General features: G+C 36.6%; 1 protein-coding gene across 3 annotated transcripts in view; it reads right to left on the reverse strand.

Moving 5' to 3' along the window:
* The window catches only part of PDE3B (phosphodiesterase 3B), a 220,582-nt gene that overhangs the window by 27,650 nt on the left and 166,491 nt on the right, over positions 1 to 26,441 (reverse strand). The window contains exons 6-11 of one of the 3 annotated variants that reach the window (XM_033207669.1): positions 26,164 to 26,374; positions 25,351 to 25,424; positions 13,757 to 13,905; positions 12,824 to 12,961; positions 11,760 to 11,871; positions 9,504 to 9,617 (exon numbers count right to left, since the gene is read on the reverse strand). In XM_033207669.1, the coding sequence (XP_033063560.1) occupies positions 9,504 to 9,617; positions 11,760 to 11,871; positions 12,824 to 12,961; positions 13,757 to 13,905; positions 25,351 to 25,424; positions 26,164 to 26,374 (798 nt within the window). The remainder of the gene's footprint in view (positions 1 to 9,503; positions 9,618 to 11,759; positions 11,872 to 12,823; positions 12,962 to 13,756; positions 13,906 to 25,350; positions 25,425 to 26,163; positions 26,375 to 26,441) is intronic. The other 2 variants (XM_033207670.1, XM_033207671.1) reach the window with 2 other exon arrangements.

A 26,441-nucleotide genomic window follows, 5' to 3' on the forward strand; every position in this document is an offset into this window, starting at 1 on the left:
AGTGGCTTTATCTATCTAGATGATCATTCTATTATTTTTGCGAAAGAAATCTGTAAAAAGTATAAGGAAAAAGAAACTATATTTAAAGTAGACACATAAAACCACAGATACTAGATACAAAGTTTCCTTGGTTGTATTCATTGGGGGAACCTAGAAATAATGCTCTGGCTTGTTAAAGTCCAAAAGAATTATTTAATCCTATTTTAGTTGACTCAATATAACCATCACAAGAATTTTTTAACATGACTTTAATACACTAGTGACAACTGTAAATATACCTCATTATTTTCATGCTATTTATAATTTGTACCAAAATTATGTTTTGGAATAGCCCACGCTAGAGCATTTTTTTTTTAATTTATGTTTTTAGAGAAGAACCACCACAAAAAGATTCCAAGTAGCCAAAGCAATCTTGAGCAAAAAGAACAAAGCTGGAGGCATCAGACTACCTGATTTCAAAATCTATTACAAAGCGATAGTAACCAAAACAGCATGGGCCAGGCACGGTGGCTCATGCCTATAATCCCACCACTTTGGGAGGTCAAAGCAGGTGGATCACTTGAGCTCAGGAGTTCGAGACCAGCCTGAGAAACATGGTCTTGCTATCATGCCCAGGTTGGAGTGCAGCAGCTAGCTATTCATAGGTCCAATCGTGATAGTACACTATACCCTCAAATTCTTCACCTCAATTGACCTGCCCTCAGCCACCTGAGCAGCTTAGACTGGAGTTAGGTACCATCACATCGGCTTAGAGGTATTTTTTAAATAATTATAAAAAGTAAACATGAGGCAGTTAAATCTATGCATAATGATATATGTAAGTAATCAAATTTCTAATAAGACTTTAAATATCAATACAGAGTCAATAATTTGAATTTTCCTATGTGATACACATTCTGGATTTTCCCTACAATTTTAAAATATATTTTAAAACTCAAAAATGGCAAAAGACTTCCTTTTAAATTCAGTAATTACTTGGAATTTATATATTAGGATCTTAAAACATTAGCTTATATATGTTTCAAAAAAAAAACAGTATGAAAAAGAACACAGTTGGCAAGGGCAATGAAACATAACTATTTTGAATCCCATTTATTCACTTCATTTCAGAAAACTGTGATTTTTAAAATTTGCTGACACATTTAAAAGGAGGCCTCAGTAAAAGACATCCAGATTAGAAATGAAGATGCAAAACTATCTTTATTCACAGATGGCCTAATCTCATATATGTAGGAAATCCCAAGAAATCTACTGAAAAACTATTAGAACTAATAAATTAGTTCATCAAGTTAGCAGGGAACAACATAAACACGTAAAGACCAATTGCATTTCTACATACTTAGCAACAAACAAAAAAATGACATTTTTCAGAGAAATAGAAAAAACAATCCTAAAATTCATATGGCACCACAAAAAGATTCCAAGTAGCCAAAGCAATCTTGAGCAAAAAGAACAAAGCTGGAGGCATCAGACTACCTGATTTCAAAATCTATTACAAAGCGATAGTAATCAAAACAGCATGGGCCAGGCACGGTGGCTCATGCCTATAATCCCACCACTTTGGGAGGTCAAAGCAGGTGAATCACTTGAGCTCAGGAGTTCAAGACCAGCCTGAGAAACATGGTGAAACCCCATCTCTATAAAAAAAATACCAAAAAAAAAAAAAGTTAGCAGCCATGATGGCATGCACCTGTACTCCCAGTTACTCAGGAGGCTGAGGTGGGAGGATGGCTTGAGCCCAGGAAGCAGAGGTTTCAGTGAGCTGAGATCCACTGCACTCCAGCCTGGTGACAGAGCCAGACACTGTCTCAAAAACAAACAAACAAACAAAAAAACAGCATGGTACCAGCACAAAAACAGGTATTTGAACCAATGGAAGAGAATATCACATAATGGCATCAGTTCAAAGAACAAATCACATCTTGTGGGACAGTACTCTAGTTCCACAAAATATTTACGCCTAGCAGGAACCTCATCTGAGTCTTAAAGATGTCATTCTACCATTCTCTCAGGTCTGATGTAGACAGATAAGGTTCATGGAAAGATTAGTAAACTCTGTGGGCATAAGCCCATTGCCACAATTTGCAGAAAAATTAGTTTCTTGATCAGATGCAATGCTACCTATAATAACCTGATGGTAAATAAGGCATTAAGTAAGTTCAAGGATGGCGATGGTGAAGCACTACAGACAATGAAGATAAATCCACATCCACAATAAGTGAGAACAAAAGCTGTCTCTTCCATAAAGGAAAGGGTCAAATGCAATCAACCTACCACTACTCAAATGTCTGGATGTTCCCTCAGGGAATGGTGCCTTATTAAGGACTCACCATTGGTCTCTCTTACTGGAGAGCAATCAGCAGAGGCCTGAGCCAGGTGAGCTGTAGAGAAGAAGCCCATGGTATTTAGCCCATACATAGTATCTCTATTCTTTCCATCTTAGGGATATGTTTTGGCTGTGTTCCCACCCAAAATCTCATCTTGAATTGTAACCCTATAATCCCCACGTGTCAAGGGTGGGACTAAGGGTAGAGGTAACCAGATCATGGGGGCAGTTTTCTCCAGGCTGTTCTCATAATAGTGATTCTCACAAGATCTGACAGTTTCATAAGCATCTAGCATTTCCCCTGCTTGCATGTCTCCTTTCTGCCATCCTGTGAAGAACGTGCTTTTCTTCCCCTTCCCCTTTTAGCCATGATTGTTAAGTTTCCTGAGGCCTCTCCAGTCATGCCTCCTGTACAGCCTGCAGAATTGTGACTCAATTAAGCCTCTTTCCTTCATAAATTACTCAGTCTCAGGTATTTCCTTACAGCAATGTCAGAACGGACTAACACACTTAGCTGTTGCATGCATAAACCCACGGAATAAGAACTCCAGTACATAGGGAAAGAGACTGATAGCTATATAAGATATCATTTTGTCCACCTGATCATTGAGAGCCTTCTTTGCAGTGAATGGCCTTTGGCAAGTATTATATATTAGCGAAGGTTATTCAGAGAAACATAAACAATAGGATGTGTGTGTGTGTGTGTGTATACACACACATATATATACACACATATATATATAGAGAGAGAGAGGAGATTTATTTGAAGGAACTTGCTCATGAAATTAAGAAGGCTGGCAAGTCCAAAATCTGCAGGGTGGGCTGGTTGGCTAAAGACCCAAGGAAGAGCTGATATTGCAGTTCAAGTCTGAAGGTTGTTTACTGGTGGAATTCCTGCTTGCTCAGAGGAGGTCAGTCTTTGTTTCTATTAAGGCCTTCAACTGATTAGATGAACCCCAGCGACCTATGGAGGGTTATCTGCTATACTTAAAGTCCATCAACTTAAATGCTAATCTCATCCAAAAATACACCCTGAGGGAAATATTAAAACTAATGTCTGACCAAATATGTAGGTACTACTGCCCAGCCAAGTTGACATGTAAAATTAAGCATCATAGTAAGCATTCACATGGCAAACAAATATTCACCACTCTGGGAAGGTTAGCCATAAACCTCCTAACAAAAACTCCTTGTCCAATTAAAAACTCTAATTTTAAAATATTTTTCCTTCTAAGTCCCAAAGCATCCAAGGAAGTTCTTAGCTATTGACCATAAATCAATATAGATCCTTTCAGCTGGCCATGTCTCTTTCTTGACCAACTGATTCACAGCTTGATCTGCTTACTGGAAGGATTTACTTTATTACCTTTCAAAAGATACCCTTGAGTGATCCTACAATGCTGTAGCTACCCATTTTCAGGAAGTACTGGCATATTGGGCAGAACTATCTATAAACCAGGGCCACTGGTCTTTCTCTTTAAGTCAACTGGTCATAGGGAATTCCCCAAGAAGCTGTAACTATGGATTAAGGAAGAGGTATTGGTGTATTAGGAATAAACGTCATGGAAGTCTGAGCTTATGTTCTGTGCTTTTAGGAGCAACTCAAAACTAATATTGTAAGTAATTCTTCTCCTTGATGATCGAGAACTACTGCACATGACAAATTTATGAACTGGAGGATCAAAGGGCCCCAAGTTCACTATGGGGAGGTAACATGGTAACCTGGTAACCTAGTGCCCATGGCCAAGTATTCAGATTCTACCAAAGTGCAACAACAATTTAGCCGCTTTTACAGAAAGGAAAATAATTATCTGAGGAAAGCTGCCTGGTTTTGTCTCAAATCTCCATGTATTTACACTGTAATTATCTTGTAGTGGTCTTCCAGAGACTCCACAGGGCATTCTATCTGCAAAGGACATTTTCTTTTGGCAGTCAGATGGAAAAATGGCAGAGTAATTTGCACAAGTAGAAACTGCTTCACATGTTTCTCTTGCTCTGGGTTGTATATACAGCCTTACAGTACTATTTTGAAGCAACAGTACTCAGAAGTCATGAATTTGCCTTCAGAATCCAAAGAGCCCTTTATGTAGAGAATTTCAAATGTATCAGTTATCCCTCAACTCAGAGGAAATATCTCAACATGTCCTAGACCACTGGATCCCTAATATACGTCAGTGATATGACAGATCTCTGAATTTTTGTGCAATTTTTCTCATCTCTCATCTGCGGGCACTATTATGAAGGCATCTAGGATATCTGTTACTTTTTGCTCCATGGAGCTACTCATCATTATCTCATCAATGTAATGACCTTGATAACTTATGGGACCAGATTAGATTATAACAGAGAATGAAAGACTTGACATAGCCCAGAACTAAGACAATAGAAGTGTATTGTGATATCTGCCAGATGTAAATATATGTCTTCTTGTGAATTTTGCTAAGAGTTACGGAGGGAAGACAACTCTCCAGATCAATTGCTCTGTGCCAAATATCACAAGTTAGGTTGACTTATTAAAAGAAGAGACTATATCTGGAAAAGCTGTGGCAACTAGAGTAACCTACTGATGACGCTGAGAATAATCCATCATTTTCCAGGATCTACTTATCCTGTGTAAAAGCTATATAATTAAGTTGAACAGCAATGTGATGGAAATCACCATTCCTGCATCTATTAAGTATTTGATAGTAGCACTGATTTCTGCAACTTATCTATGAATGTAGTATATTGCTTTCGGTTCACTGTTTTGCCAGAATGAGGCAATTCCTGGAGATTCCATTTGATCCTTCCTACAATGATGATCCTCTTTCCAAAGATCAAGGAATTGATGAAGTGATTCTGCCAGCTGCTGAATATGTTTACTCAATGCATTCAGAAAATGGGTGTGGTTCAGCTAACTACCATTATGAGATGAACCCAGTCCAAAATCCTTTTATCATCTAAATTTCATCAGCCTCTAACTCTGGCTGTAGGACCAGCATAGCATTTCACTCTCCAGGAATTAACGTTGAAATAAATTTCCCAGCACTGTGATAAAGGAGGATACTTCTTGAGGATAAAGTTAGGGATGGGTGATAAAATTGAATATGATCACCCCATTTCAACATCTTATCATTATAAGCTTCTGGATTCCTTCCTCTACAGTACACAAGGAACTTTCACAATTCTACTTCATCTGATGCCTATACTTTAGACAACTCATGAGGCAAACCGTTAGAGCCACTGCCAGTTGCTCAAGCTAATACACTGACTCCAGAATATCTGGTAGGTACATCTTCCTTTCTCCCTGGTCTAACACCCTTAAGTCTATTCAGATATATATCCCCCAGGTTTCTACCAATATGAATTGGTAAATTATTCTGGTATTCAGACTTAATACTTATTCCCCTAAGATCTGCAGGATTTAAGTTTAATTACGGATCTCAAAGAAATGAGTGACAGCAGAGTTGGATTTAGAAGTGAATTATTCCCCTATAAATCAAGAATCTCAAGTGAGGTCATTACAGGGCTTTCAGGCAATCAACACAAGGAGAAATGACAGTTTCCCAGCAGGAAGAATCAGCAGGATTTGGGGAATACAAGGCAATATTTATTTAAATCTATCCAAATAATCTCATTTCGATTATCAGGATCCTTTATTTCCCATTTCATATCTTAATTCTAACATAAGAGGTCTACTGAAGCCACAAACTTATTTGCATTGTGTTTCAAGCAACTTCAGGATCAGACATTGGGTTTTATTTTCAGAAGTTATGATCCTATTACAATAAAAAATAAGGGTTTCTTGGCCGGGCGCAGTGGCTCACGCCTACAATCCCAGCACTTTGGGAGGCAGAGGCGGGAGGATCACGAGGTCAGGAGATCGAGACCATCCTAGCTAACATGGTAAAACTCCATCTCCACTAAAAATACAAAAAATTAGCCAGGCGTGGTGGCAGGGCACCTGTAGTCCCAGCTACTCAAGAGGCTGAGGCAGGAGAATGGTATGAATCCGGGAGGAGGAGCTTGCAGTGAGCCGAGATTGTGCCCCTACACTCCAGCATGGGCGACAGAGCGAGACTCCGTCTCAAAATAATAATAATAATAATAATAATAATAATAATAATGGTTTCTTTTAGGTCAGAGATGCTATCTGGTTCTCCAACCATTAATTACAGTCCTAAACTTGTCATTTATTTTCTATTAGTTCTCCAGTGCAGTGAGAATAGGACAGCACATCCCATGGTCCTTGTAGTCTTAGTTTTCATCATAATTTTCCATTGCAATAGCTGCTTGGTTCCCCAAAGCTGCTTGGTTTCCTTTCTTCTACAGATACTTGACTCCATAACACTATGTATGAGAACTCATAACACTGCTAGTAAGAACTCAGAAGGAAGTGTGCAGCATGAGACAGAAAACATATATTGTCTTAGAGAATACTATACCTAAGTCATTGAGAACAGACTGGAGATAGAAAAATGGTCATTAAGGGCATTGCCAATGAATGCTCAGAAGGAAATGAGGAACATGTCACTGCAAACTAGAGGCCAGGGAATCCCTGTTATATAGTAACAGAAAATTTGTCTGAATTAGGTGTTGCAGTTATGTGGAATACAAAACTTACAAATGATAAACTTAGACATTTAGTTGAGGAAATTTCCAAGCAAAATGTTGATGGTGTAGTCTGGTTTCTTACTGTTTATAGTAAATATGAGAGGAAAAAGAAAGATTAGGGGAGAACTGGTAAGCAAAGAGGAATAAAGACTTGATAATTCGGGAAATTCTCAGCCTATCCAGACTACAAAAGAGACTAAAATTAAGAGAGTTGCTGTCAGTTAAGTGTGTTCTGCACAGAAAGCCAAGGTTGCAGAGCTGGATCGATTTTCACTAGTTCCTTGGAAAGATCTTAAAAGGTCAGGGTCAAAAATAAATTTGAAGATGTTATGCTGCTGTCTTTAAAGAATGGGCTGGCTGGGCACAGTGGCTCACGCCTGTAAAACTAACACTTTGAGAGGCTGAGGCGGGCGGATTGCCTGAGCTCAGGAGTCCCAGACCAACCTGGGGAACATGGTGAAACCCCATCTCTACTAAAATACAAAAAATTAGCCAGGCATGGCAGCATGCGCCTGTAGTCCCAGCTGCTTGGGAGACTGAGGCAGGAGAATTGCTTGAACCCGCCTAGGAGGCAGAGGTTGCAGTGAGCTGAGATCGAGCCACTATACTCTGGCCTGGGCCACTGAGTGAGTCACCATTTCAGAAATAAAGAAAGAAGAAAGAAAGAAAGAAAAGAATAGAAAGAAAAGAAAAGAAAAGAAAGAAAGAAAGAAAGAAAAGAAAGAAAAGAAAGAAGGAAAAGAAAGAAAAAGAGAGAGAGAGAGGGAGGGAGGGATGGAGGGGGGGAGGGAGGGAGGGAGGGAGGAAGGAAGGAAGGAAGGAAGGAAGGAAGGAAGGAAGGAAGGAAGGAAGGAAGGAAGGAAGGGCCATGAGCCAAGGAGTGTAAGTGGCTTCTAGAAGCTGGAGGAGGCGAGTAAACAAATTCTCCTCTAGAGCATATAGGAGAAAAATAGTTCTGCTGACACCTCGATTTTACTCCAGTGAAGCCTTTTTTTGGACTTCTGATCTCCAGAACTGTCAGAATAAATTTGTGTTGTTTTCAGAGGCTAAATTTCTGGTAGCTTACTAGAGCAGCAATAGCAAACTAATACAGACTTTTGGCACCTAGAAGTGAGGTACTGATGTGACAAACACCTAAAAATGTGGGAGTGGCTTTGGAATTGGACAATGGAGAGGCTGAATTTTGAAGAGAATGACAGAAACCAGTAAAAAACCACCAATCAACATATTCAAAAAGTTCACTAAACATCAGGCAGGATTAATACAAAAAAAAATTACACGAGTACATCACAGTTAAAACGTTAAAAACCAATAGGAAAGAGAAAAAGGAACATATTATATTTATATATTATATTTCTCAATATGACCTAAGTCTTGACTTGTCAACAAAAACTGTGAAAGTCACAAGATTATGGAATGATACCTTCAAACATGCTAAAATATAAATACATTATTCTAAGACAAAATGACATCTAAAACAAAAAAGTTGAAGAAAATTATCTCTAATAAAAGCACAGAACTGCTGGAAGGAATGAAGGGCACTAAAAAGAATAAATACAGATGGCAGACAAAAATGAACCAGTGACATAAAGCAAATCCATTAAACAAATAACGCATACTTTAGACTCAACTACCCAAATGTAAAAAGTAATATCAGTGGCTGAGTCTATGACATTTACACTGGTTAGCATGGTAATATTATTTCTCAAGTATTGGTAACTGAGCAAATTGTCTTGAAATATATCAGTGCAGTGGCATGATCATGGCTCACTGCAGCCTCAAACTCCTTGGCTCAAAAGATCCTCCCACCTCAGCCTTCTGAGTAGCTAGGACAGGTGTGTGTCACCACATCTAGCTAAATTTTTAAAAATTATTTTTGTAGAGATGGGGTCTTGCTTTGTTGCCTAGGCTGGTTTCAAACTCCTGGCCTCAAGTGATCCTCTTGCCTAAACCTGTAAAAGTGCTGAGATTATAGTCATGAGTCACCATGCCTGGCCCTTTTAATAAGCTAGAATAAGAGAACTATAAATGTTATGATTCATTGTATTTATATAAACTATTATATTTATGATAAGGAATAGCATTAACGTTTTTGCAAGCAAAATTTGTTTATAAAAGTTTTTGATGTCATCATTAAAATACTTTGCGAGGCTTTTAAACATGTTTTCTTTGGTTTTCGAATGTTATATATTTTAAATGTATGTGATGCACTTGAGACAAAAAAAACAAGAATTTTTTTTTAAAAAACAAAGGACTAATTATCATAATGTTCAGGATAGTGGCTATCTCAGTGAGGAAAACCAAAGAATGGGGCAAAGAAGGAAATATGATAGATCCAGCAGTACTGAATATTAATCTACCTCTTAAGATGGGTATCAGGTTTAAAAATTTTCATGTCATTATTATGCATCAAAACTTACACAGTAGAATTTGGGGTAAGTGGTTAAAAAAACTTAACATAGTCCTTCATATGTACTAAAAGGTTACTTAATGAAAAATTTAAAAGGACAGAGGTAATGAAATGAGAAAGTTTGATTTACTATTCCTGATCAAATAATTAATAGAGATTTGTAGAAGGAAGTACCTGTTTCATTTCCTGTTCCACAACCATTGTGGATCTGCTGTAAGCCAGGAACTGGCCGTGTTGTCAGATACCAAACTGCATGTAGGACATCTGTGGCATGTATACGATTGTGATCTAAAGTCACCAAAATGTTTTTCTGTTAGGTTTAACATACAACATTTAAAAACTACAATAATTTCCTAATCATACCATATCCTCATAAAAAAGATGTGACAGAATAATTCCCCACAATTGAATTTTATTTCATCTAAAGTCTCTTGATGTGTTAAAAAAAAAATTCTGTTTTAAAAACTTCCCCGTATACTACGAAAACATAGTAAAGGTGCCAAAGAAAAGGCAGTATAACCAAGGAGTATTGAAAGGCATTGGAAAATGTTCTTAAGGTTGCTATTTTGTGGCTTTCAAAAATATCATGTAGTGTCTGGATTACAGAAACTCATGTTTGCACACAAAACAGTTTTGTACACAGAACAGTTACAAATTCTGGTTACTTACATTTTTGTCCTCAACAAAAAGGTCAGAAATACTATGTCTCAGGCTTGCTATAGGAATTAAATGCTAAATATGTGAAAGCCTCCAGCACAGTGTCTGACACATCATATATGATCAATAAAACATTTACTGAAATTCAACTATGTGAAAAGGCAATGTGGCATAGTGTAAAGAGTATAGGCTTTAGAAGTCAGATAGACCTGAAACTGAAACAGTACTTTCGTATCTAGTTTTATAATCTTGGGAAAGATCCTTCTGAGTTTACTTCTCACCTATAAAAGGTATATAATACAACTTTGCCAAAAAAGATTGAATAAGATAATCTATGTGAATCTAATGATTGCAGTTAACATCAATATCCAATGAAAATTTAACACTTCAACAAATACTTAATGTATATGTATGCATTAGTAGATAATATAATATTGTTTTGCCTATAGAAATGACATGGCATCCACTGGGAACTTAATTATTATTAATAAATCACCACCTTTTACTGACCATTTACTAAAAAGTCTGATATGTGCTTTACATGATTTATCTTATATCATTACCACCTATGGAGTAGGTACTATTGTTATTCTCATTCACAAATTTTTGAAGTTTAGAAAAGTTAGGTCCAGAAACTATTTTCTTAACTAATATATCCTAATTGAAATTGACAGTGAAGACTCTTTACCACCTCTTTCTTTTCGTTCCATTTCCTTTGAAGTCCATCTTAAAGTATCCCTATATCCCATTTATAAAATTCAACCACTTCTTTGAATGCACAATTTATAAGTGGAAATTACAGTATATGTAACTCACCTTAAATTATTAAGCATTATTAGTGAGTTATGCCAATTGAAGAATAATTCACTATTTATAGAACTAATTTCTCAAAAATGTGTCCACATGGAGGGAAACTGTAGACAATATATAAAGACAGTCCTATCTTTTTCTAATATGAACTCAAATTATATTCAAACACAATATGCAATAGCCATTAAATTATTCCATAAGTCAGAACACAGTTAAAAATTGAAATTAGATTACCAATTTTAAACATTTTTAAGTGAATGATTTTCTGAAACTCTTGACTAACTTTTAAAAAGATAAAGTACTCAGGCAATTAATTTTAAAAATAGAAAGATGCATACTATATAACAATCAGGTGAAAAAGCAGATTATAAATATGTATCAATATTATGACCACCTTTACAAAAAATAAACTTATGTAAGAACTCTTGGAGAATATATACCAAAATGTTAACAAAAAACAGACAAATAAAATGTTAACAGTAGTCAGTTAAATCTAGGTAGTACAATACAAATTTTCTTTTCAAATCTCCATTAAAAAAGTTTTCAGGCCAGGCGTGGCAGCTGACGCCTATAATCCCAGCACTTTGGGAGGCCGAGGCAGGTGGATCACCAGAGACCAGGAGTTCAAGACCAGCCTGGCCAACATGGTGAAACCCCATCTCTACTAAAAATACAAACAATTAGCTGGGCGTGGTGGTGGGCGCCTGTAATCCCAGCTACCTGTGAGGGCTGAGACAGAAGAATCACTTGAACTCGGGAGGCGGAGGGTGCAGTGGGCCAAGATCACACCATTGCACTCCAGCCTGGACGACAAGATCAAGACTCTGTCTCAAGAAAAAAAAAAAAAAAATTTCAAACATGCAGTTTTAAAAGTGTTTAAGGGACCATCTGAAGAGAAAGACGATAAAGAGTTTCAAAACCCATATTATTTGAACTTAAATAATAAGATATGTTAATACTTACAAGGAATGTCTCGATAGCCATTTTCTAATGCACGAAAATAGTTCATAAATTGTTGAGTGGGAATTTTAAATATTTCCAATAAACCAGTGTCTTGAAATAAGGTATACATAACCTAAATGTCAATTAAAATAAAGTTTACTTTAAAAATCAGAATTTCTATTTGTAGCTGAGTATAATGTTTCCATGATTTGTATTTTGGAATGTTAACCATGTATTAATATATGTCTTTAAGTTAATAATTTATTTAAAACTTGCCTACAATTAATTCTTTCCAAAAAATCAGAATGGAAGATATCACCCTAAAGCCCCTGAAAATGAAAGAAGGCTTACCATACATATCATGTTCCAATTTTTAAATTTTTCCATTCTTTTCCTTAGCTTTTTATTCCTAATTTACTGAAGGTCATGTGAATTCTATTCTAATCTAGTCCTGGGTATTTAAAAAAAGTCAAAACAATACTATGTTTATCACATTTTTATCCCTAAGGACTTCAATGAGATGAACTTATATATCTTTCACAAAATTTATCCTTATGTTTTTGCATTTCATAAATAAGATGTTAAAGTAATTAATGAGAGTAATATTTTGGGGCGGTTAATCTGATGCTGTTATGCAGAACCATCAGGTATAACCCTGAGTCTCGGTGGTAAAATCAAAGTATTTTCCCATAGTTCTAGCATGAAATGAACCATCTGACCTTGAGTAAAGTATAGGGAGGGCAGGTGGAAAAATTAAGCTTAAATTTCAGTGGTTAGAACTAGACGATTTTTCATGTCCTTTTCAACCTCAACATTCAAGAAAATGTAAATCTTTATTATTTATTTAGCATAAATTAAATCCCATTAATATGGTCAAATAAACTACTTGTCATATACATAATAGTATGATCTACATCTTATATGTAATTGTTTTATGTATATATTTAATTTTTTCTGAAAAATAACTTAATGAACAATGTCAGTTGAACTAGTGCCTAAACCATTATATGATACTAGATTTTGCTTTCTATAAAGATTTAAGAAAATTTAATTTACAGTTAAAAAGTAGATATCTGAAAGCAAACCTGACTAAGAATCCTTCCTGATTTCTCTCCCATCTTTTCTACAAGTTCAAAAATTGGAAAATTCCAGTTGCTCATCTTCTCTATTAACGAGTCATACTCTTCTACTAAAATCAGGTCCAGTGATACTTCCTGTTCAATCTGTACATACAGAAAAACAACAACTTTATTGTATCTTTTATAAATACTGTGAAATATACATTAAAATGAGAACACTTAGGATTAAAAATTAAAAAAAGTCTGTACTATTTTCTATAATGGTTATTCTTAAATATAGTCTTATCTGCCCTTCTAATTTCTCTTTCTAGAATGTTATCTTCAGACAACTAAACACATAACTCTTGGGTGTAAGACTTATTAATCTTCTTATATTATTTTTATGAATAAAAGTATTATATTTCCAAATTACTATATAAATCCAAAGTCTATTATTTTCATTTTAGTAGTTACAGGTATCAAAGGGTAAGAGGAAAAAAAAAACATATCCTTACGTTGGCATTTATTACCAGGATAATTTTTCAAAAGAAATAGGTGTTTCTTTTCCCTACAAGCCTAAATTTTGAAATTTAAGAACAAAACTATATTGCCATTATAAATACATTATTTTCATTGTTTTTAGTAACATGCACATATTCTCTATACCTTCACATATGCAAAAGAAAATATCAGAATAGAAAATAATATATTTTATATAAAACTAAATAAAATATATTCATTTAAAACTGAATGCAGTTTGTTGCTTTAGGATGATAGAATTAGAACAAGTTACTGTATTATTTGTAACCCAAGCAATATTTCAGTTATAGTCACTTATCAGTAAAACAATTTAAAAATACTATTACAGTAAAAATCTTGTTCTGGGCAAAAGTAATAAAACCAGTACTAACAGTATTATATTTCACCTTAACATAATCATATTGAAAGTTTATCTTTTACATTTGTTTGCTGTTCATTCTCTGCCTCTTCTGTTAGCCAATTATCACCTTCCTGAAATAATTTTCTGCTGTCTTTCTTCTCTGTTTCCTCTTCTTGTTGAGTTTCCATAACTTTGAATGATTCTTTTGAGAAAATGTTTTCTTCTTCACCTTTCAAAAAATATATATAGTAATAGATAGGAGTAAAACGTGCCCTATATGTACAGTATTACATGAAAAATAAAATATTGTTAAAAATATTTTAGATAAAGTAAATCATAATGGAGTTCAATCTAAATTATTTCATGACACCATTAAGTTGTATCTTGCTGTGCTATTTTGCCTAGATACCTTATGCTCAAGCAGCAAAGACATTTCCTGTATTGGACTCCCCTTTCATATCTACTCATGGATCCTAAGTGGATATTCTTTATAAAAGTGAGAAAAAGAAAAAGTTCCTATCAATAGAAATTTTCTTACCAATTTGATGTAAACAATTTCCAACATCTCTGAGTTTTAGATATAAAAATTCTAAAATTATAATTACAAATCAGTAAGATTAAATCACATGTAAACCTTAAATCACAATATTATAAATTGTGAGTTATATCTCTACCAATGTAATAATTTCTTTTCTCAAATCACATGGAAAAGGACAGCAGTATTCGCAGCTAAATAGTACTCATTCACATGTTAAAAAATATTCATATTCATTCTACTTGTAATACCTTAAACAGGGAAATTACCCAAAACCTATCGACAGTAAAATAAATAACTTGTGGTATATTTACACAATTGATCACTACAGAGCAAAGAGAATGAACTACAATACGAATGGTACTTAAAAATATAATGTTCAGTGAAGGAAGCCAGGCACAAAAGTACATACTCTGTGATTCTCTTTAAGAAAAGTTCAAAAGCATATGAAAGACAAAAAGATCATTATCTTTGGGGCACATGATTGGAAGGGGTCATGATGGGTAATTTTGAGGTGTAGGTAATTTTTTTTTCTTTTTAAAAAAACAACTTTTATCTTAGGTTCAGGGGTACATGTGCAGGTTTGTTATATAGGTAAATTTGTGTCATGGAGTTTGTTGTACAGATTATTTCATCACCCAGGTACTAGGCCTAGTACCCAATTACTATTTTTTTCTGATTCTCTTGCTCCTCCCACCCTCCACCATCAGGTAGGCCCCAGTATCTGTTGTTCTCCTCTTCATGTGCATGTGTTCTAGTCATTCAGTTCCCACTTATAAGTGACAGTACTTGGTTTTCTGTTCCTGTGTTAGTTTGACTCCAGCTCCATCCATGCCTCTGCAAAAAACATTACCTCAGTCTTTTTATAGCTGCATAGTATTTCATGATGTATATATACTACATCTTCTTCTTTGCCTTTTCTTTTAGAAAAACTACCATAATCATTTATTACTTGTTCCACTATGGACACATAAGATAGAGCCCAAACTATACAGTAAAATAGAATCTGGATTCAAGTCTGAATACTACTATAGAAACAAGTCCTAGCCTCACTACTTCACTAGCTGTGATTTTTTTCATTTTATTTATTTATTTTTTAAGTTTAGTGGTACAAGTGCAGGTTTGTTACATAGGTAAGCATGTAACAAGGGAGTTTGTTGTACAGGTTGTTTCATTACTCAGGTATTAAGCCTAGTACAAATTAGTTGTCTTCCTGATCCTCTCCCTCCTCTGAGAGGCCCCAGTGTGTGTTGCTCCCCTCTATGTGTCCATGTGTTCTCATCATTTAGCTCCCACTTACAAGTGAGAACATAACAATATTTGGTTTTCTGTTCCTGTGGCTAAGGATAATGGCCTCCAGTTCCATCCATGTCCCTGCAAAGGACACAATCTCTTTCTTTTTATGGCTGCATAGTATTCCATGGTGTATATGTACTGTATTTTCTTTATCCACTCTATCACTGGTGGATATTTAGGTTGATTCCATGTCTTTTCTATTGTGAACAGTGCTGCAATAAACATACACATGCATGTGTCTTTGTAACAGAATGACTTATATTCCTTTGGATATATACCCGGTAATGGGATTGCTGGGTCGGATGGTATTTCTGTTTTTAGGTCTTTGAGGAATCACCACACTGTGTACCACAATGACTGAACTAATTTACACTCCCACCAACAGTGTACAAGTGTTTTTCTTTCTCCCCAACATTGCCAGCATCTGCTATTTTTTGCCTTTTTAATAGCAGCCATTCTGACTGGTGTTAGATGGTGTTTCATTGTGGTTTTGACTTGCATTTCGCTAACAATCAGTGTTGAGCTGTTTTTCATATGACTGTTGGCCATATATATGTCTTCTTTCGCAAATTGTCTGTTCATGTCCTTTGCCCACTTTTTATGTTTGTTTTCTCTTGTAAATTTAAGTTCCTAGTAGGTGCTGCATATTAGGCCTTTATCAGATGCATAGTTTGCAAAAATTTTCTCCCTTTCTGTAGGTTGTCTGTTTACTCTGTTGATAAGTTTATTTTGCTGTACAAAAGCTCTTTAGTATAATTATATTCACATTTGTCAAGTTTTGTTTTTGTTATGATTGCTTTTGGCATCTTTGTCATGAAATATTTGCCAGTATCTATATCCAGAATGGTATTGACTCAGTTGTCTTTCAGAGTTTTTACAGTTTTGGGTTTTACATTTAAGTCTTTAAACGATCTTTAGTTGATTTTTGTATATGGTGTAAGGAAGGGATCCAGTTTTAATCTTCTACATATGGCTAGCCAGTTATCCCACCACCATTTATTGAATAGGGAGTCCTTTCCCCATTGCTTGTTTTTGTCAGCTTTGTCAAAGATCAAATGGTTGTAGGCATGTGGCCTTATTTCTGAGCTCTCTATTCTGTCCCATCAGTCTAGGTGGCTGTTTCTGTACCAGTACCATGTTATTTTGTTACTGTAGTTCTGTAGTATACTTTGAAATCAGGTAATATGATGCCTCAAACTTTGTTCTTTTTGCTTAGCATTGCCTTGGCTGCTCAGGCTCTTTTCTGGTTCCATATGAATTTTAAAATAGCTTTTTCTGTTTTGAGATGAATTTCATTGGTAGTTTGTTAGGAATAACACTGAATCTATAAATTGCTTTGGGCAGTATGACCATTTTAATGATATTGATTCTTCCTATCCATGAGCCCGGAATGTTTTTCCATTTGTTTGTGTCATCTCTGCTTTATTTGGGCAGTGTTTCATAATTCTCATTGTAGAGGTCTTTAATCTCCCTGATTAGCTGTATTCCTAGGTATTTTATTATGTTTATTGTGGCAACTGTAAATGGGATTGTGTTCCTGGTTTGGCTCTTGGTTTGGCTGTGTTAGTGTATAGAAATGCTAGTTATTCGTGTTCATTGATTTTGTATCCTGAAACTCCGCTGAAGTTACTTATTAGCTTAAGCAGCTTTTGGGCCAAGACTATGGGGTTTTCTAGATATAGAATCACGTCTGCAAACAGGGATAGTTTGACCTCCTCTCTTCCTATTTGGATGCCCTTTATTTCTTTCTCTTGCCTGATTACTGTGGTCAAGACTTCCAATACTATGTCGAATAGGAGTGGTGAGAGAGGGCATCCTTGTCCTGTGCCCATTTTCAAGGGGAATGCTTCCAGTTTTTGCCCATTCAGTATGATGTTGGCTGTGGGTTTCTCCTAGATGGTTCTTATTATTTTGAGCTATATTCCTGCAATACCTAGTTTATTGAGTTTTTAACATGAAGGAATGTTGAATTTTATCAAAAGCCTTTTTCTGCATCTATTGAGATAATCATGTGGTTTTTGTCTTTAGTTCTGTGTATGTGATGAATGACGTTGACTGATTTGCATATGTTGAACCAACCTTGCATCCCAGGGATTATCATGGTGGATTAGCTTTTAGATGTGCTGTTGGATTTGGCTTGCAAGTATTTTGTTTAAGATTTTTGCATCAATTTTCATCAAGGATATTGGCCTGAGGTTTTGTTTTTTTCTTGTGTCTCTGCTACATTTTGGTATCAGAATGATGCTGGCCTCATAGAATGGGTTGGGGAGGAGTCCTTCCTCCTCATTTTTTTGTAATACTTTCAGTCCTTCCTCTTCAGTTTTTTGTACCACTACTTTCAGTATAAATAATACCAGCTCTTCTTTGTACATCTGGTAGGATTTGGCTGTGAATCCATCTGGTCCTGGCTTTTTTTTTTTTTTTTTTTTTGCGGGGGGGGGGGTTGGTGGGCTATTTATTACAGATTCCATATAGGTCTATTCAGGGAATCCATGTCCTCCTGGTTCAGTCTTGGGAGGGGTTATGTGTACAGGAATTTATCCATCTCTTCTAGGTTTTCTAGTCTGTCTGTAAAGAGGTGTTCATAGTAGTCTCTAATGGTTGTATTTCTGTGGGGTCAGTGGCACCACCCCCTTTGTCATTTCTAATTGTGTTTATTTGGATCTTCTCTCTTTTCTTCTGTATTTGTCTAGTTAGCAGTCTATTTATCTTACTAATTTTTTCAAAAAATCAACTCCTGGTTTCATTCATCTTTTGGATGTTGTTTTTGTGTCTCAATCACCTTCAGTTCAGCTCTGATTTTGGCTATTTCTTGTTTTCTGTCAGCCTTGGGGTTGGTTTGCTCTCTCTTCTCTAGTTATTTTAGTGGTGATATCAGGTTGTTAATTTGGGATCTCTCTAACTTTTTGATATGGGTGTTTAGTGCTATAAATTTCCTTCTTAACACTGCCTTAGCTGTGTCCCAGAGATTTTGTAGGTTGTATCTTTGTTCTCATTCGTATTAAAAACCTTCTTGATTTCTGCCTTAATTTTATTATTTGCCCAAAAGTCATTCAGGAGCAGGTTGTCTTATTTCCATGTAATTGCAAGGTTTTGATTGATTTTTTTTTTAGTCTTGATTTCTATCTTTATTGCACTGTGGTCCAGGAGTATGTTTGGCATGACTTCAGTTCTTTTACATTTGCTGAGGATTGTCTATTGATTTTAGAATGTGATAATGAGAAAAATGTACATTCTGTTGTTTTTGGGTGGAGAGTTCTGTAGAGGTCTGTCAGATCCATTTGGTCCCATATTGAGTTCAGGTACTGAATATCTTTGTTAATTTTCTGCCTCAGTGATCTAATACTGTCCAGTGGAGTGTTGAAGTCTCCCACTATTATTGTGTGGGAATCTAAGACTCTTTGTAGATCTCAAAGAACTTGCTTTATAAATCTGGGTACTCCTGTGTTCAGTGAATATATATTTAGAATAGTTAGGCCTTATTGAATTGAACCCTTTACCATTATGTAATGCCTTTCTTTGCCTTTTTTGATCTTTGTTGGTCTAACGCCTGTTTTGTCTGAAATTAGGATTGCAACCTCTGCTTTTTTCCTGATTTCCAATTGCTTGGTAGATTTTCCTCCATCCCTTTGAGCTTATGGGTGTCACAGCCTGTGAAATGTGAAACTGTCTCTTGAAGACAGCATATCATTGGATCTTGCTTTTTTTTTTTTTTTTTTTAATCCAGTTTGCTACTCTATGCCTTTTAAATGGGGCATTTAGCCCATTTACACTCAAGGTTAGTATTGATATGTGTGGATCTGTTCCTGTCATTGTGCTGTTACCTGGTTATTAAGCCAGCTTGTGTGGTAGCTTTACATCACTGGGTCTGTGTACTTAACTGTGTTTTTTTGTATTACCTGGTAATGGTTATTCCTTTCATATTTAGTGCTCTTTTCAAGATCTCTTGTAAGTGGGTCTGGTAGTAACAAACAGTAGTAACAAACTTCCTCAGCATGTGCTTATCAGAAAAGGATCTTATTTCTCCTTCATTGAGGAAGCTTAGTTTGGCTGTATATGAAATTCTTGAAGTTTTTTTTTTTAAGAATGTTGAATATAGGAACCCAAGCTCTTCCGGCTTGTAGGGGTTTCTGCTGAGATGTCCACTGTTAGCCTCACTGGGTTCCCTTCGTAGGTGACCTGCCCTTTCTCTCTAGCTGCCTTTAACATTCTTTCCTTGATTTCAAACTTGGATAATCTGATGATTATACATCTTGGGGATGATCTTCTTGAGTAGAATCTTGCAGGAATTCTCTGTATTTCCTGAGTTTGGGTGTTGGCTTCTCTAGCAAGGTTGGGGAAGTTTTCATAGATAATATCCTGAAATACGTTTTCCAAGTTGTTTGCTTTCTCCTGTCAGGGATGTCAATGATGTGTAGATTTGGCCTCTTTACATAATCCCGTATTTCTAGAGGTTTTGCTCATTCCTTTTCATTCTTTTTAAAATAATTTTTGTCTTACTTTCTTAAGAGAGCCAGTCTTCAAGTTCCAAGATTCTTTCTTCAGCTTGGTCTCTTCTGCTATACTTGCAATTGCATCATAAAATTCCTGTAGTGTGTTTTCAGCTCTATCAGATCAGTTAGGTTCCTTTTCATACTGGCTATTTCATCTGTCAGCTCCTATATCATTTTATTGTGATTCTTAGTTTTCTTGAATTGGGTTTTGCCATTCTCCTGATCTTGATTATCTTTGTTCCTATCCATATTTGGAATTCTATTTCTGTCATTTCAGCCAGCTCAGCCTGGTTAAGAACTAGTGTGGTTGTCTGAAGGTCATAAGACACTGACCATTTAGGTTGCTGGAGTTCTTGCATTGGTTCTTTCTTATCTCTGCATGTGGCTGTTCCTTTAACAGCTGGGCTGCCTCTGATTGATGTGGTCAGACAGGGACAGCATGTTTGTGCTAGAGTCCCATGTTGAGAGAAGTGAGGACTGGGACCTGTATGGAGAACAGTCCAGCCACTTTTCTGTGAGGTAGGTACTCTGTGCTGGGCTCTGAACCGGCTAGACTCTCCAAAGCCTGAAGACAGCAAAGCCTAGGGCTGTGAGACAGCAAAGATGGCAACCTGCCCCTCCCACTGGGAGCTCTGTCTCAGGGAGTTACAGAGCTGCTACTGGCTTGATAGCCTGGAAGTGAGGGTAGCTAGAGAACCAGGCCAGGAGGACCTGCCTAGTGAAGATATATGAGATTGGAAACCCATGTAACAAACAGTCTAGTCACTTTTCTGTAGGGCTGCTGCAGTATGCTGGGGATACACTCCAGTCCCTAGTCACCTTGGTTTATCTAGCACCTGAAGGTATCAACAGTGAAGGATGTGAAACAGCAAAGATGGCAGTCCCCCTCTCCCTCTGGGAGCTCCATCCCAGGGAGGTTTGAAACTGCTGGTGGCCAGAAAACACTGGCAGAGATGGCTGGACACCCCAGTTGGGAGGTCCCACCCAGTGAGGAGGAACAGGATTGAGGACCTGTGTGAAAAAGCAGTCTGGCCACTTTTTTGTAGAGCAGTTGGGCTGTGTTGGGGGTCTGCTGCAGCCCCCAGTCACTTTGGACTCTCCAAATCCCAAAGGCAACAATGGTTAAGGCTGAAAAACAGCAAAGATGGCAGCTTGCCCCTCCCTCTGGGAACTCCACCCCAGCAAAGTTTGATACTGTTGCTGGCCAGAAAACACTGGCAGGGGTGGTTGTAGACCTTGGTCTCAAGATTCTGCCCAGTGAAAAGAAACGAGATCTGGGACCCATGTGAAAAAGCAGTCTAGCTGCTTTCCCATAGAGCTGTGGGGAAAGACAGCTCCAGACCCTAGTCACCTTGGACTTTCTAGAGCCAAAAGGCAACAATGGCAAAGGCTGTGAAACAGCAAAGATGACAGCCTGTCCCTTCCCCTGGCAGCACCATCCCCCGGAGGCTCAGAAACACTGCCAGTTGAGTAACAGTGGCAAGAGTGGCTGGTTACCTTGGTTGGGAGGTCCTGCCCAGTGAGGAGAAGAGGGGTCAGGGACCCACATAAAAAAGCAAGCTGGCTGCTTTTTTGTAGGGTGGTTACACTGAAAGCAACAATGGCCAAGGCTACAAAACAGCAAAGATGGTAGCCTACCCCTCCCTCGGGGAGTTCCATCAACACATCAACACTGCTACCAGTGGTTGGCTGGAGTTCCAAGTCAGTGGTCTTATCCTGTAAGGTGTTGTGGACATGGGACCTGCAGACCGTTGCTGCTCAGCCCCCTGAATTCAGCTGCTTCTTAGGGGTCCACATAGGGGTCTAACCTCCTGCTTTGCCGAGTTGCAGTTGCTTTTGCCTAGAAGCCCAAGTATCTATAGCTCCTGGGGCTCCGCATGTGCCTAAGCAGCTACTCTGCCAAGATGTCACAGAGCTCTGCATATCCGACCGAAGACCCTGGTGCAGTGGGTTTATGAGGGGGAGTTTCCTGACCCAAGGGTTGCAGAGATCTATGGGAGAAGCATGGGTCCCCAGGGTTGCTCACTCAGTCATTCTTCCCTAGGCGAGGGAGGCTCCCCTGGCTCCATGTCACTCCCAGGTGGGCAGTCATCCTGCCTTGCTTTTCTACATTCTCTGGGTTGTTTTCTTGATGAATCCCAATGTGTGTACATGGATGTTTCAGTTGAAGGTGCTGTATGTACTCACCTCTTCTATTTCTCTCCATGAGAGCAGTGCACACTAGCTGCTTCTAGTTGGCCATTTTGGCCAGCCTCTTATTTTGTTTCTAGATCTGGGTGCTGATTATATGATAATTACAAGCTATAAACTCAATATGTAGAGTTTTATTTGTTTGTTTGTAAAAAGAGATCTTGGCCAGGCACAACAGCTCCTACCTGTAATCCTAGTACTTTGGGAAGCCAAGGCAGGAGGATCACTTGAAGCCAAAAGTTTGGGACTAGCCTGGGCAACACAGCGAGTTCTCATCTCTACAAAAAAAATTTTTTTTAATTAGTCGGGCATGGTGGCCTATGCCTGTAGTCCCAATTACTCAGAAGACTGAGGAGGGAGGACTGCTTGAGCCCAGGAGTTGGAAGCTGCAGTGAGCCATGATTGTGCCACTGTACTCTCTAGCCTGGGTGACAGAGTAAGACCCCGTCTCAAAAAAAAAAAAAAAAAAATTCTTAAGAGTACTCATTGGAGCTGAGTTTCAGAAAACTAGGTTCAAACCCTGATTTTTGTACTTAATAATGGCAAGCTTTCTCCCCTGTAAAATTTGGATAATACCTACCTTACAAGATGTTATATATAATAGGTGACTAATAAATGTTAGTATAATCTCAACCTAATACAATGAATATACCAATCATTAATTGATTAGATGATGATCGCAAGTTTTACTGTTTAGAAAACATTATTTTTTCCTAATGAAAAACATTTAGTTTAAGAAATTAAATTTAGACTATTCAAGTATTTATGATAAGTTAAGGCAGTAACTACAATGATATTCTAAAATAGCAGATAATCTAAAAATTGTTGGCACTCGAGGTATATTACATAATTTGCTTTTCAATGATATGAATTCCTAATAACTATTATCTTACAGATAACAATAAAAACAGGTGAGATAAATGTAGCATTTCTTTTCTAAAGATGTCCGCAACACTGTCTCTTGTCCCAAATACTTTTCTGAAATGTATTCTTATCATTCCTCTATTAAGACAGAGCATTTGTTTACCAACTCTCTGGAATCTCAACAGGCCTCATGACTGCTCTGATTAACAGAATATGGCAGAAGTGACACTCTGTTCTGAGTTGAGCCATTAACTGGACTGGCAGTTTCCACTTCCTACTCTCTTGGAATGCCACCAACAAACTGGGAGAAGCCCATGGAAGGGTCATATTTATGGACTGGTCAATAGCCAACAGTTACATGAGTAATTCATCTTGGAAATTCTGCCCAATCAATCCTTCAGATAACTGCTTCCCCAACCAATATCTGACTGCAATCTCATGAAAGTCCTCAGGTGACAATCTCCCAGTTGAGGCTAGTCCACCCAAAGAAATATGACACTTAATAAATTATTGTTCTTTTTAAAAACTTTATTGAGTATAAATTACATACCATTAAAATCTACCCATTGTAAAATGCCTTAGTTCAGGCTGCTATAATTGGATATTATAGACTGAATGGCTTATAAAAAAATAGGAATTTATTTCTCACAGTTAGGGAAGCTGGATGTCTGAGATCAGGGTGCCAGCCTGGCCAAGTTCCAGTGAGGGCCCTCTTCCAGGTTGCAGACTACTGGTTTCACATTGTATCCTCACATGGTGGGGAAGAAGGCTAGAGAGTTTTCTGGGGTTCTTTTACAAGGGAACTAATCCCATTCATGAGGGATCCACCTTCATGACCTAATTACCTCCCAAAGGCCTCACCTCCCAATACTATCATATTGGGGTATAGGATTTCGACACACAAATTTTTGGAGGAACACAAACATTCAGCCCATAAGTGTACAATTCAACAATTTTAGTATATTTGCAGTTATCAACAATCATTACAATCCAATTTTAGAAGATTCTCAACACGCCCCTCAAAATGTTCCTTCATGCCTATTTACAGTTAATCCCTATTCTCACTTTATGCCACAACTGTTCTGATCATTGTCTCTATAAATTTGTCTTTTAAGAATTTCATATAAATGTAATCATACAATATATGATCTTTTGAGCCTGGCTTCTTTCACTTAGAATAATGTTTTGAAGTTCATCTATGTTGCAGCATGTATCCAAAGTTTATTCCTTTAATTGCTGAACTGAATTCCATTGTAATGATATACAAAAAAAAAAAAAAAAAGAACGAGTTGGGAAGTGTTCCCTCCTCTTCTATTTTTTGGAAGAGTTTGTGAAGAATTAGTCTTTTTATTTTGTTTTATTTTTTAACAATCCTTTAAAATGCAGAAAACAAAAAGCTATTAAATTGCACACTTTAAAAGGGTAAATTTTATGGTATGTAAAAGGATTGAGAAGAGCCTACAATCCCTGAAAACACTTATCTATTTTTGGTTTAACTTTTTTCTTAGGGTACAACACTTTAGAGTTTATCAAGTTATCCATACCATGGCAAGCCTTCAACTCTAGTCCCGTGTCCCTAGTCCCATGAAGCTACTAATAAAATTGCTCATCCTATTAGTCATTGGTCTCTGTGGAACTGGAATATACTCTTGATAGCCCCAAACTCCAGGCTCACTTTCTTGGAGTTCTATCTTCCAACAGATCTTGTATGGGTGATTCACAGGATCTTTTTAGTTCTTCAATGGCTTCAAGTAGATTAAAAAAAAAATAATAATTCGTCCACATTTTCTATTTGCCCTCAGGGAAATGTTGGTCTGAATTACTTAGTTAACTACTACTGGTAGTTTGAGTCATCAATTTTTAAGGTTATAAAACACCTATAATTTCATCAACAACAACATTTCTTGTTTGAGGATATAAAATATTTCAGAATGATATAATTAACCACACTTTAAAACAACTCCTCTTTATGCCATAAAAAATTTATACCTTTTGGGTTTAGATTGTGCAGTACAAATTTCAATGTTAATACAAATAATTTCACTATTTATAAACAACAGATATAACATAAGAAGACTACATTCATTTGTACAGGACATTTTTATTCTTTGAATTACTTTCATCATCTATTATTTATAATTTGTTCTAAATAAATCCTGTGTGAAGTGGGTAAAAAATAATAATCTTCACTTTAAAGATGGATAAACTGAAGTTAAACTCATTCATTTTCCCATTCTAAACACCACTGTAAGAAATTTATCTTAAACTCAAATACATATGACTTTTGTAATCTCACCTGATTTTCCACTGCAGCAATCTGTACTGTCTGATTCAGATGTTGAAACATATTTCAGTATTTGATGTCCACAGCTTATAGAATAAAATAGATAAATATATATGGTAAATGAGGTAAAAGTTTTTTACCTGAACACAATTAGAAAATGTTTAATTTTTAACCACGATCCCAACTGCAACACATCCTAATATTCCAATCTCTCTATAAAGTTAAAAGGCTTTAACCTAGAAAGTATCTGTGTGTCCTTGAAGGAAACAAAATATTTTTGAAAAGTCAACACTGGATCTGAGGTAAACCCCTACTATTAGTAAAGCAGAAATAATATCAAACACCATATGAACTGGGTACCATCAATAGGTACTAAAGCAGTGTATACTAAAATAATTTAATATTTATTGAGATCTTAGGATGGGTAGAATACCATTACATTTTACCTCAGATGGAGACCATTTAATTTAAAAAATTAATAACCAGTAAAATGAGAAGATATTTATTCAGAATAAAAACTAGTAGATAAATAAGGAAAAGAATATAGGCTGAATCCATCATCTAGTTATAACAAAGAACTAGAAAACTGGTAATACTTTATTAAAATACAGTAAAGTCCTCAATATCATTGATAAGTTTTTGAAAACTGACATTTTAAGTGAAACAACTTATAGCACATCTTCAAATAATGTCATTTCATTGTAACACCGAAAAAAATATGGTCATTTAGCTTAAAGCTGGAGTTTCCAAGAACCTATCCAAAATGTTGAGGACAACTGTAATCAACATTTTGAAAAAGAAATAATAAACAGTTGGGAAACTTACTTGTTACACAGATTGCTATCAGAATTTCTAAGTTGCTGACAAAAATCTGGTGTATTCGGTGCATTGCCCAGAGATCTCTGTAAAATAATGCTTGGCTTATTAAGAAAACCAGCAGTATCAGGAAATTCTATGGGTGATCGATTAGTTAGAGAGCCAGCAGCCACTGGTCCATGGTTGGGAGAATTCACAGGACTCAGACTGGACAAAACACCTTAAAAAATTAAAAGAAAGGAGATAGATAAATAAGAATGTATTTATGTGTATATGTTTATTAAATA

This window comes from Trachypithecus francoisi, unplaced genomic scaffold (assembly GCF_009764315.1).
Source record: "Trachypithecus francoisi isolate TF-2019V2 unplaced genomic scaffold, Tfra_2.0 Lachesis_group8, whole genome shotgun sequence".
Taxonomy (NCBI): domain Eukaryota; kingdom Metazoa; phylum Chordata; class Mammalia; order Primates; family Cercopithecidae; genus Trachypithecus; species Trachypithecus francoisi.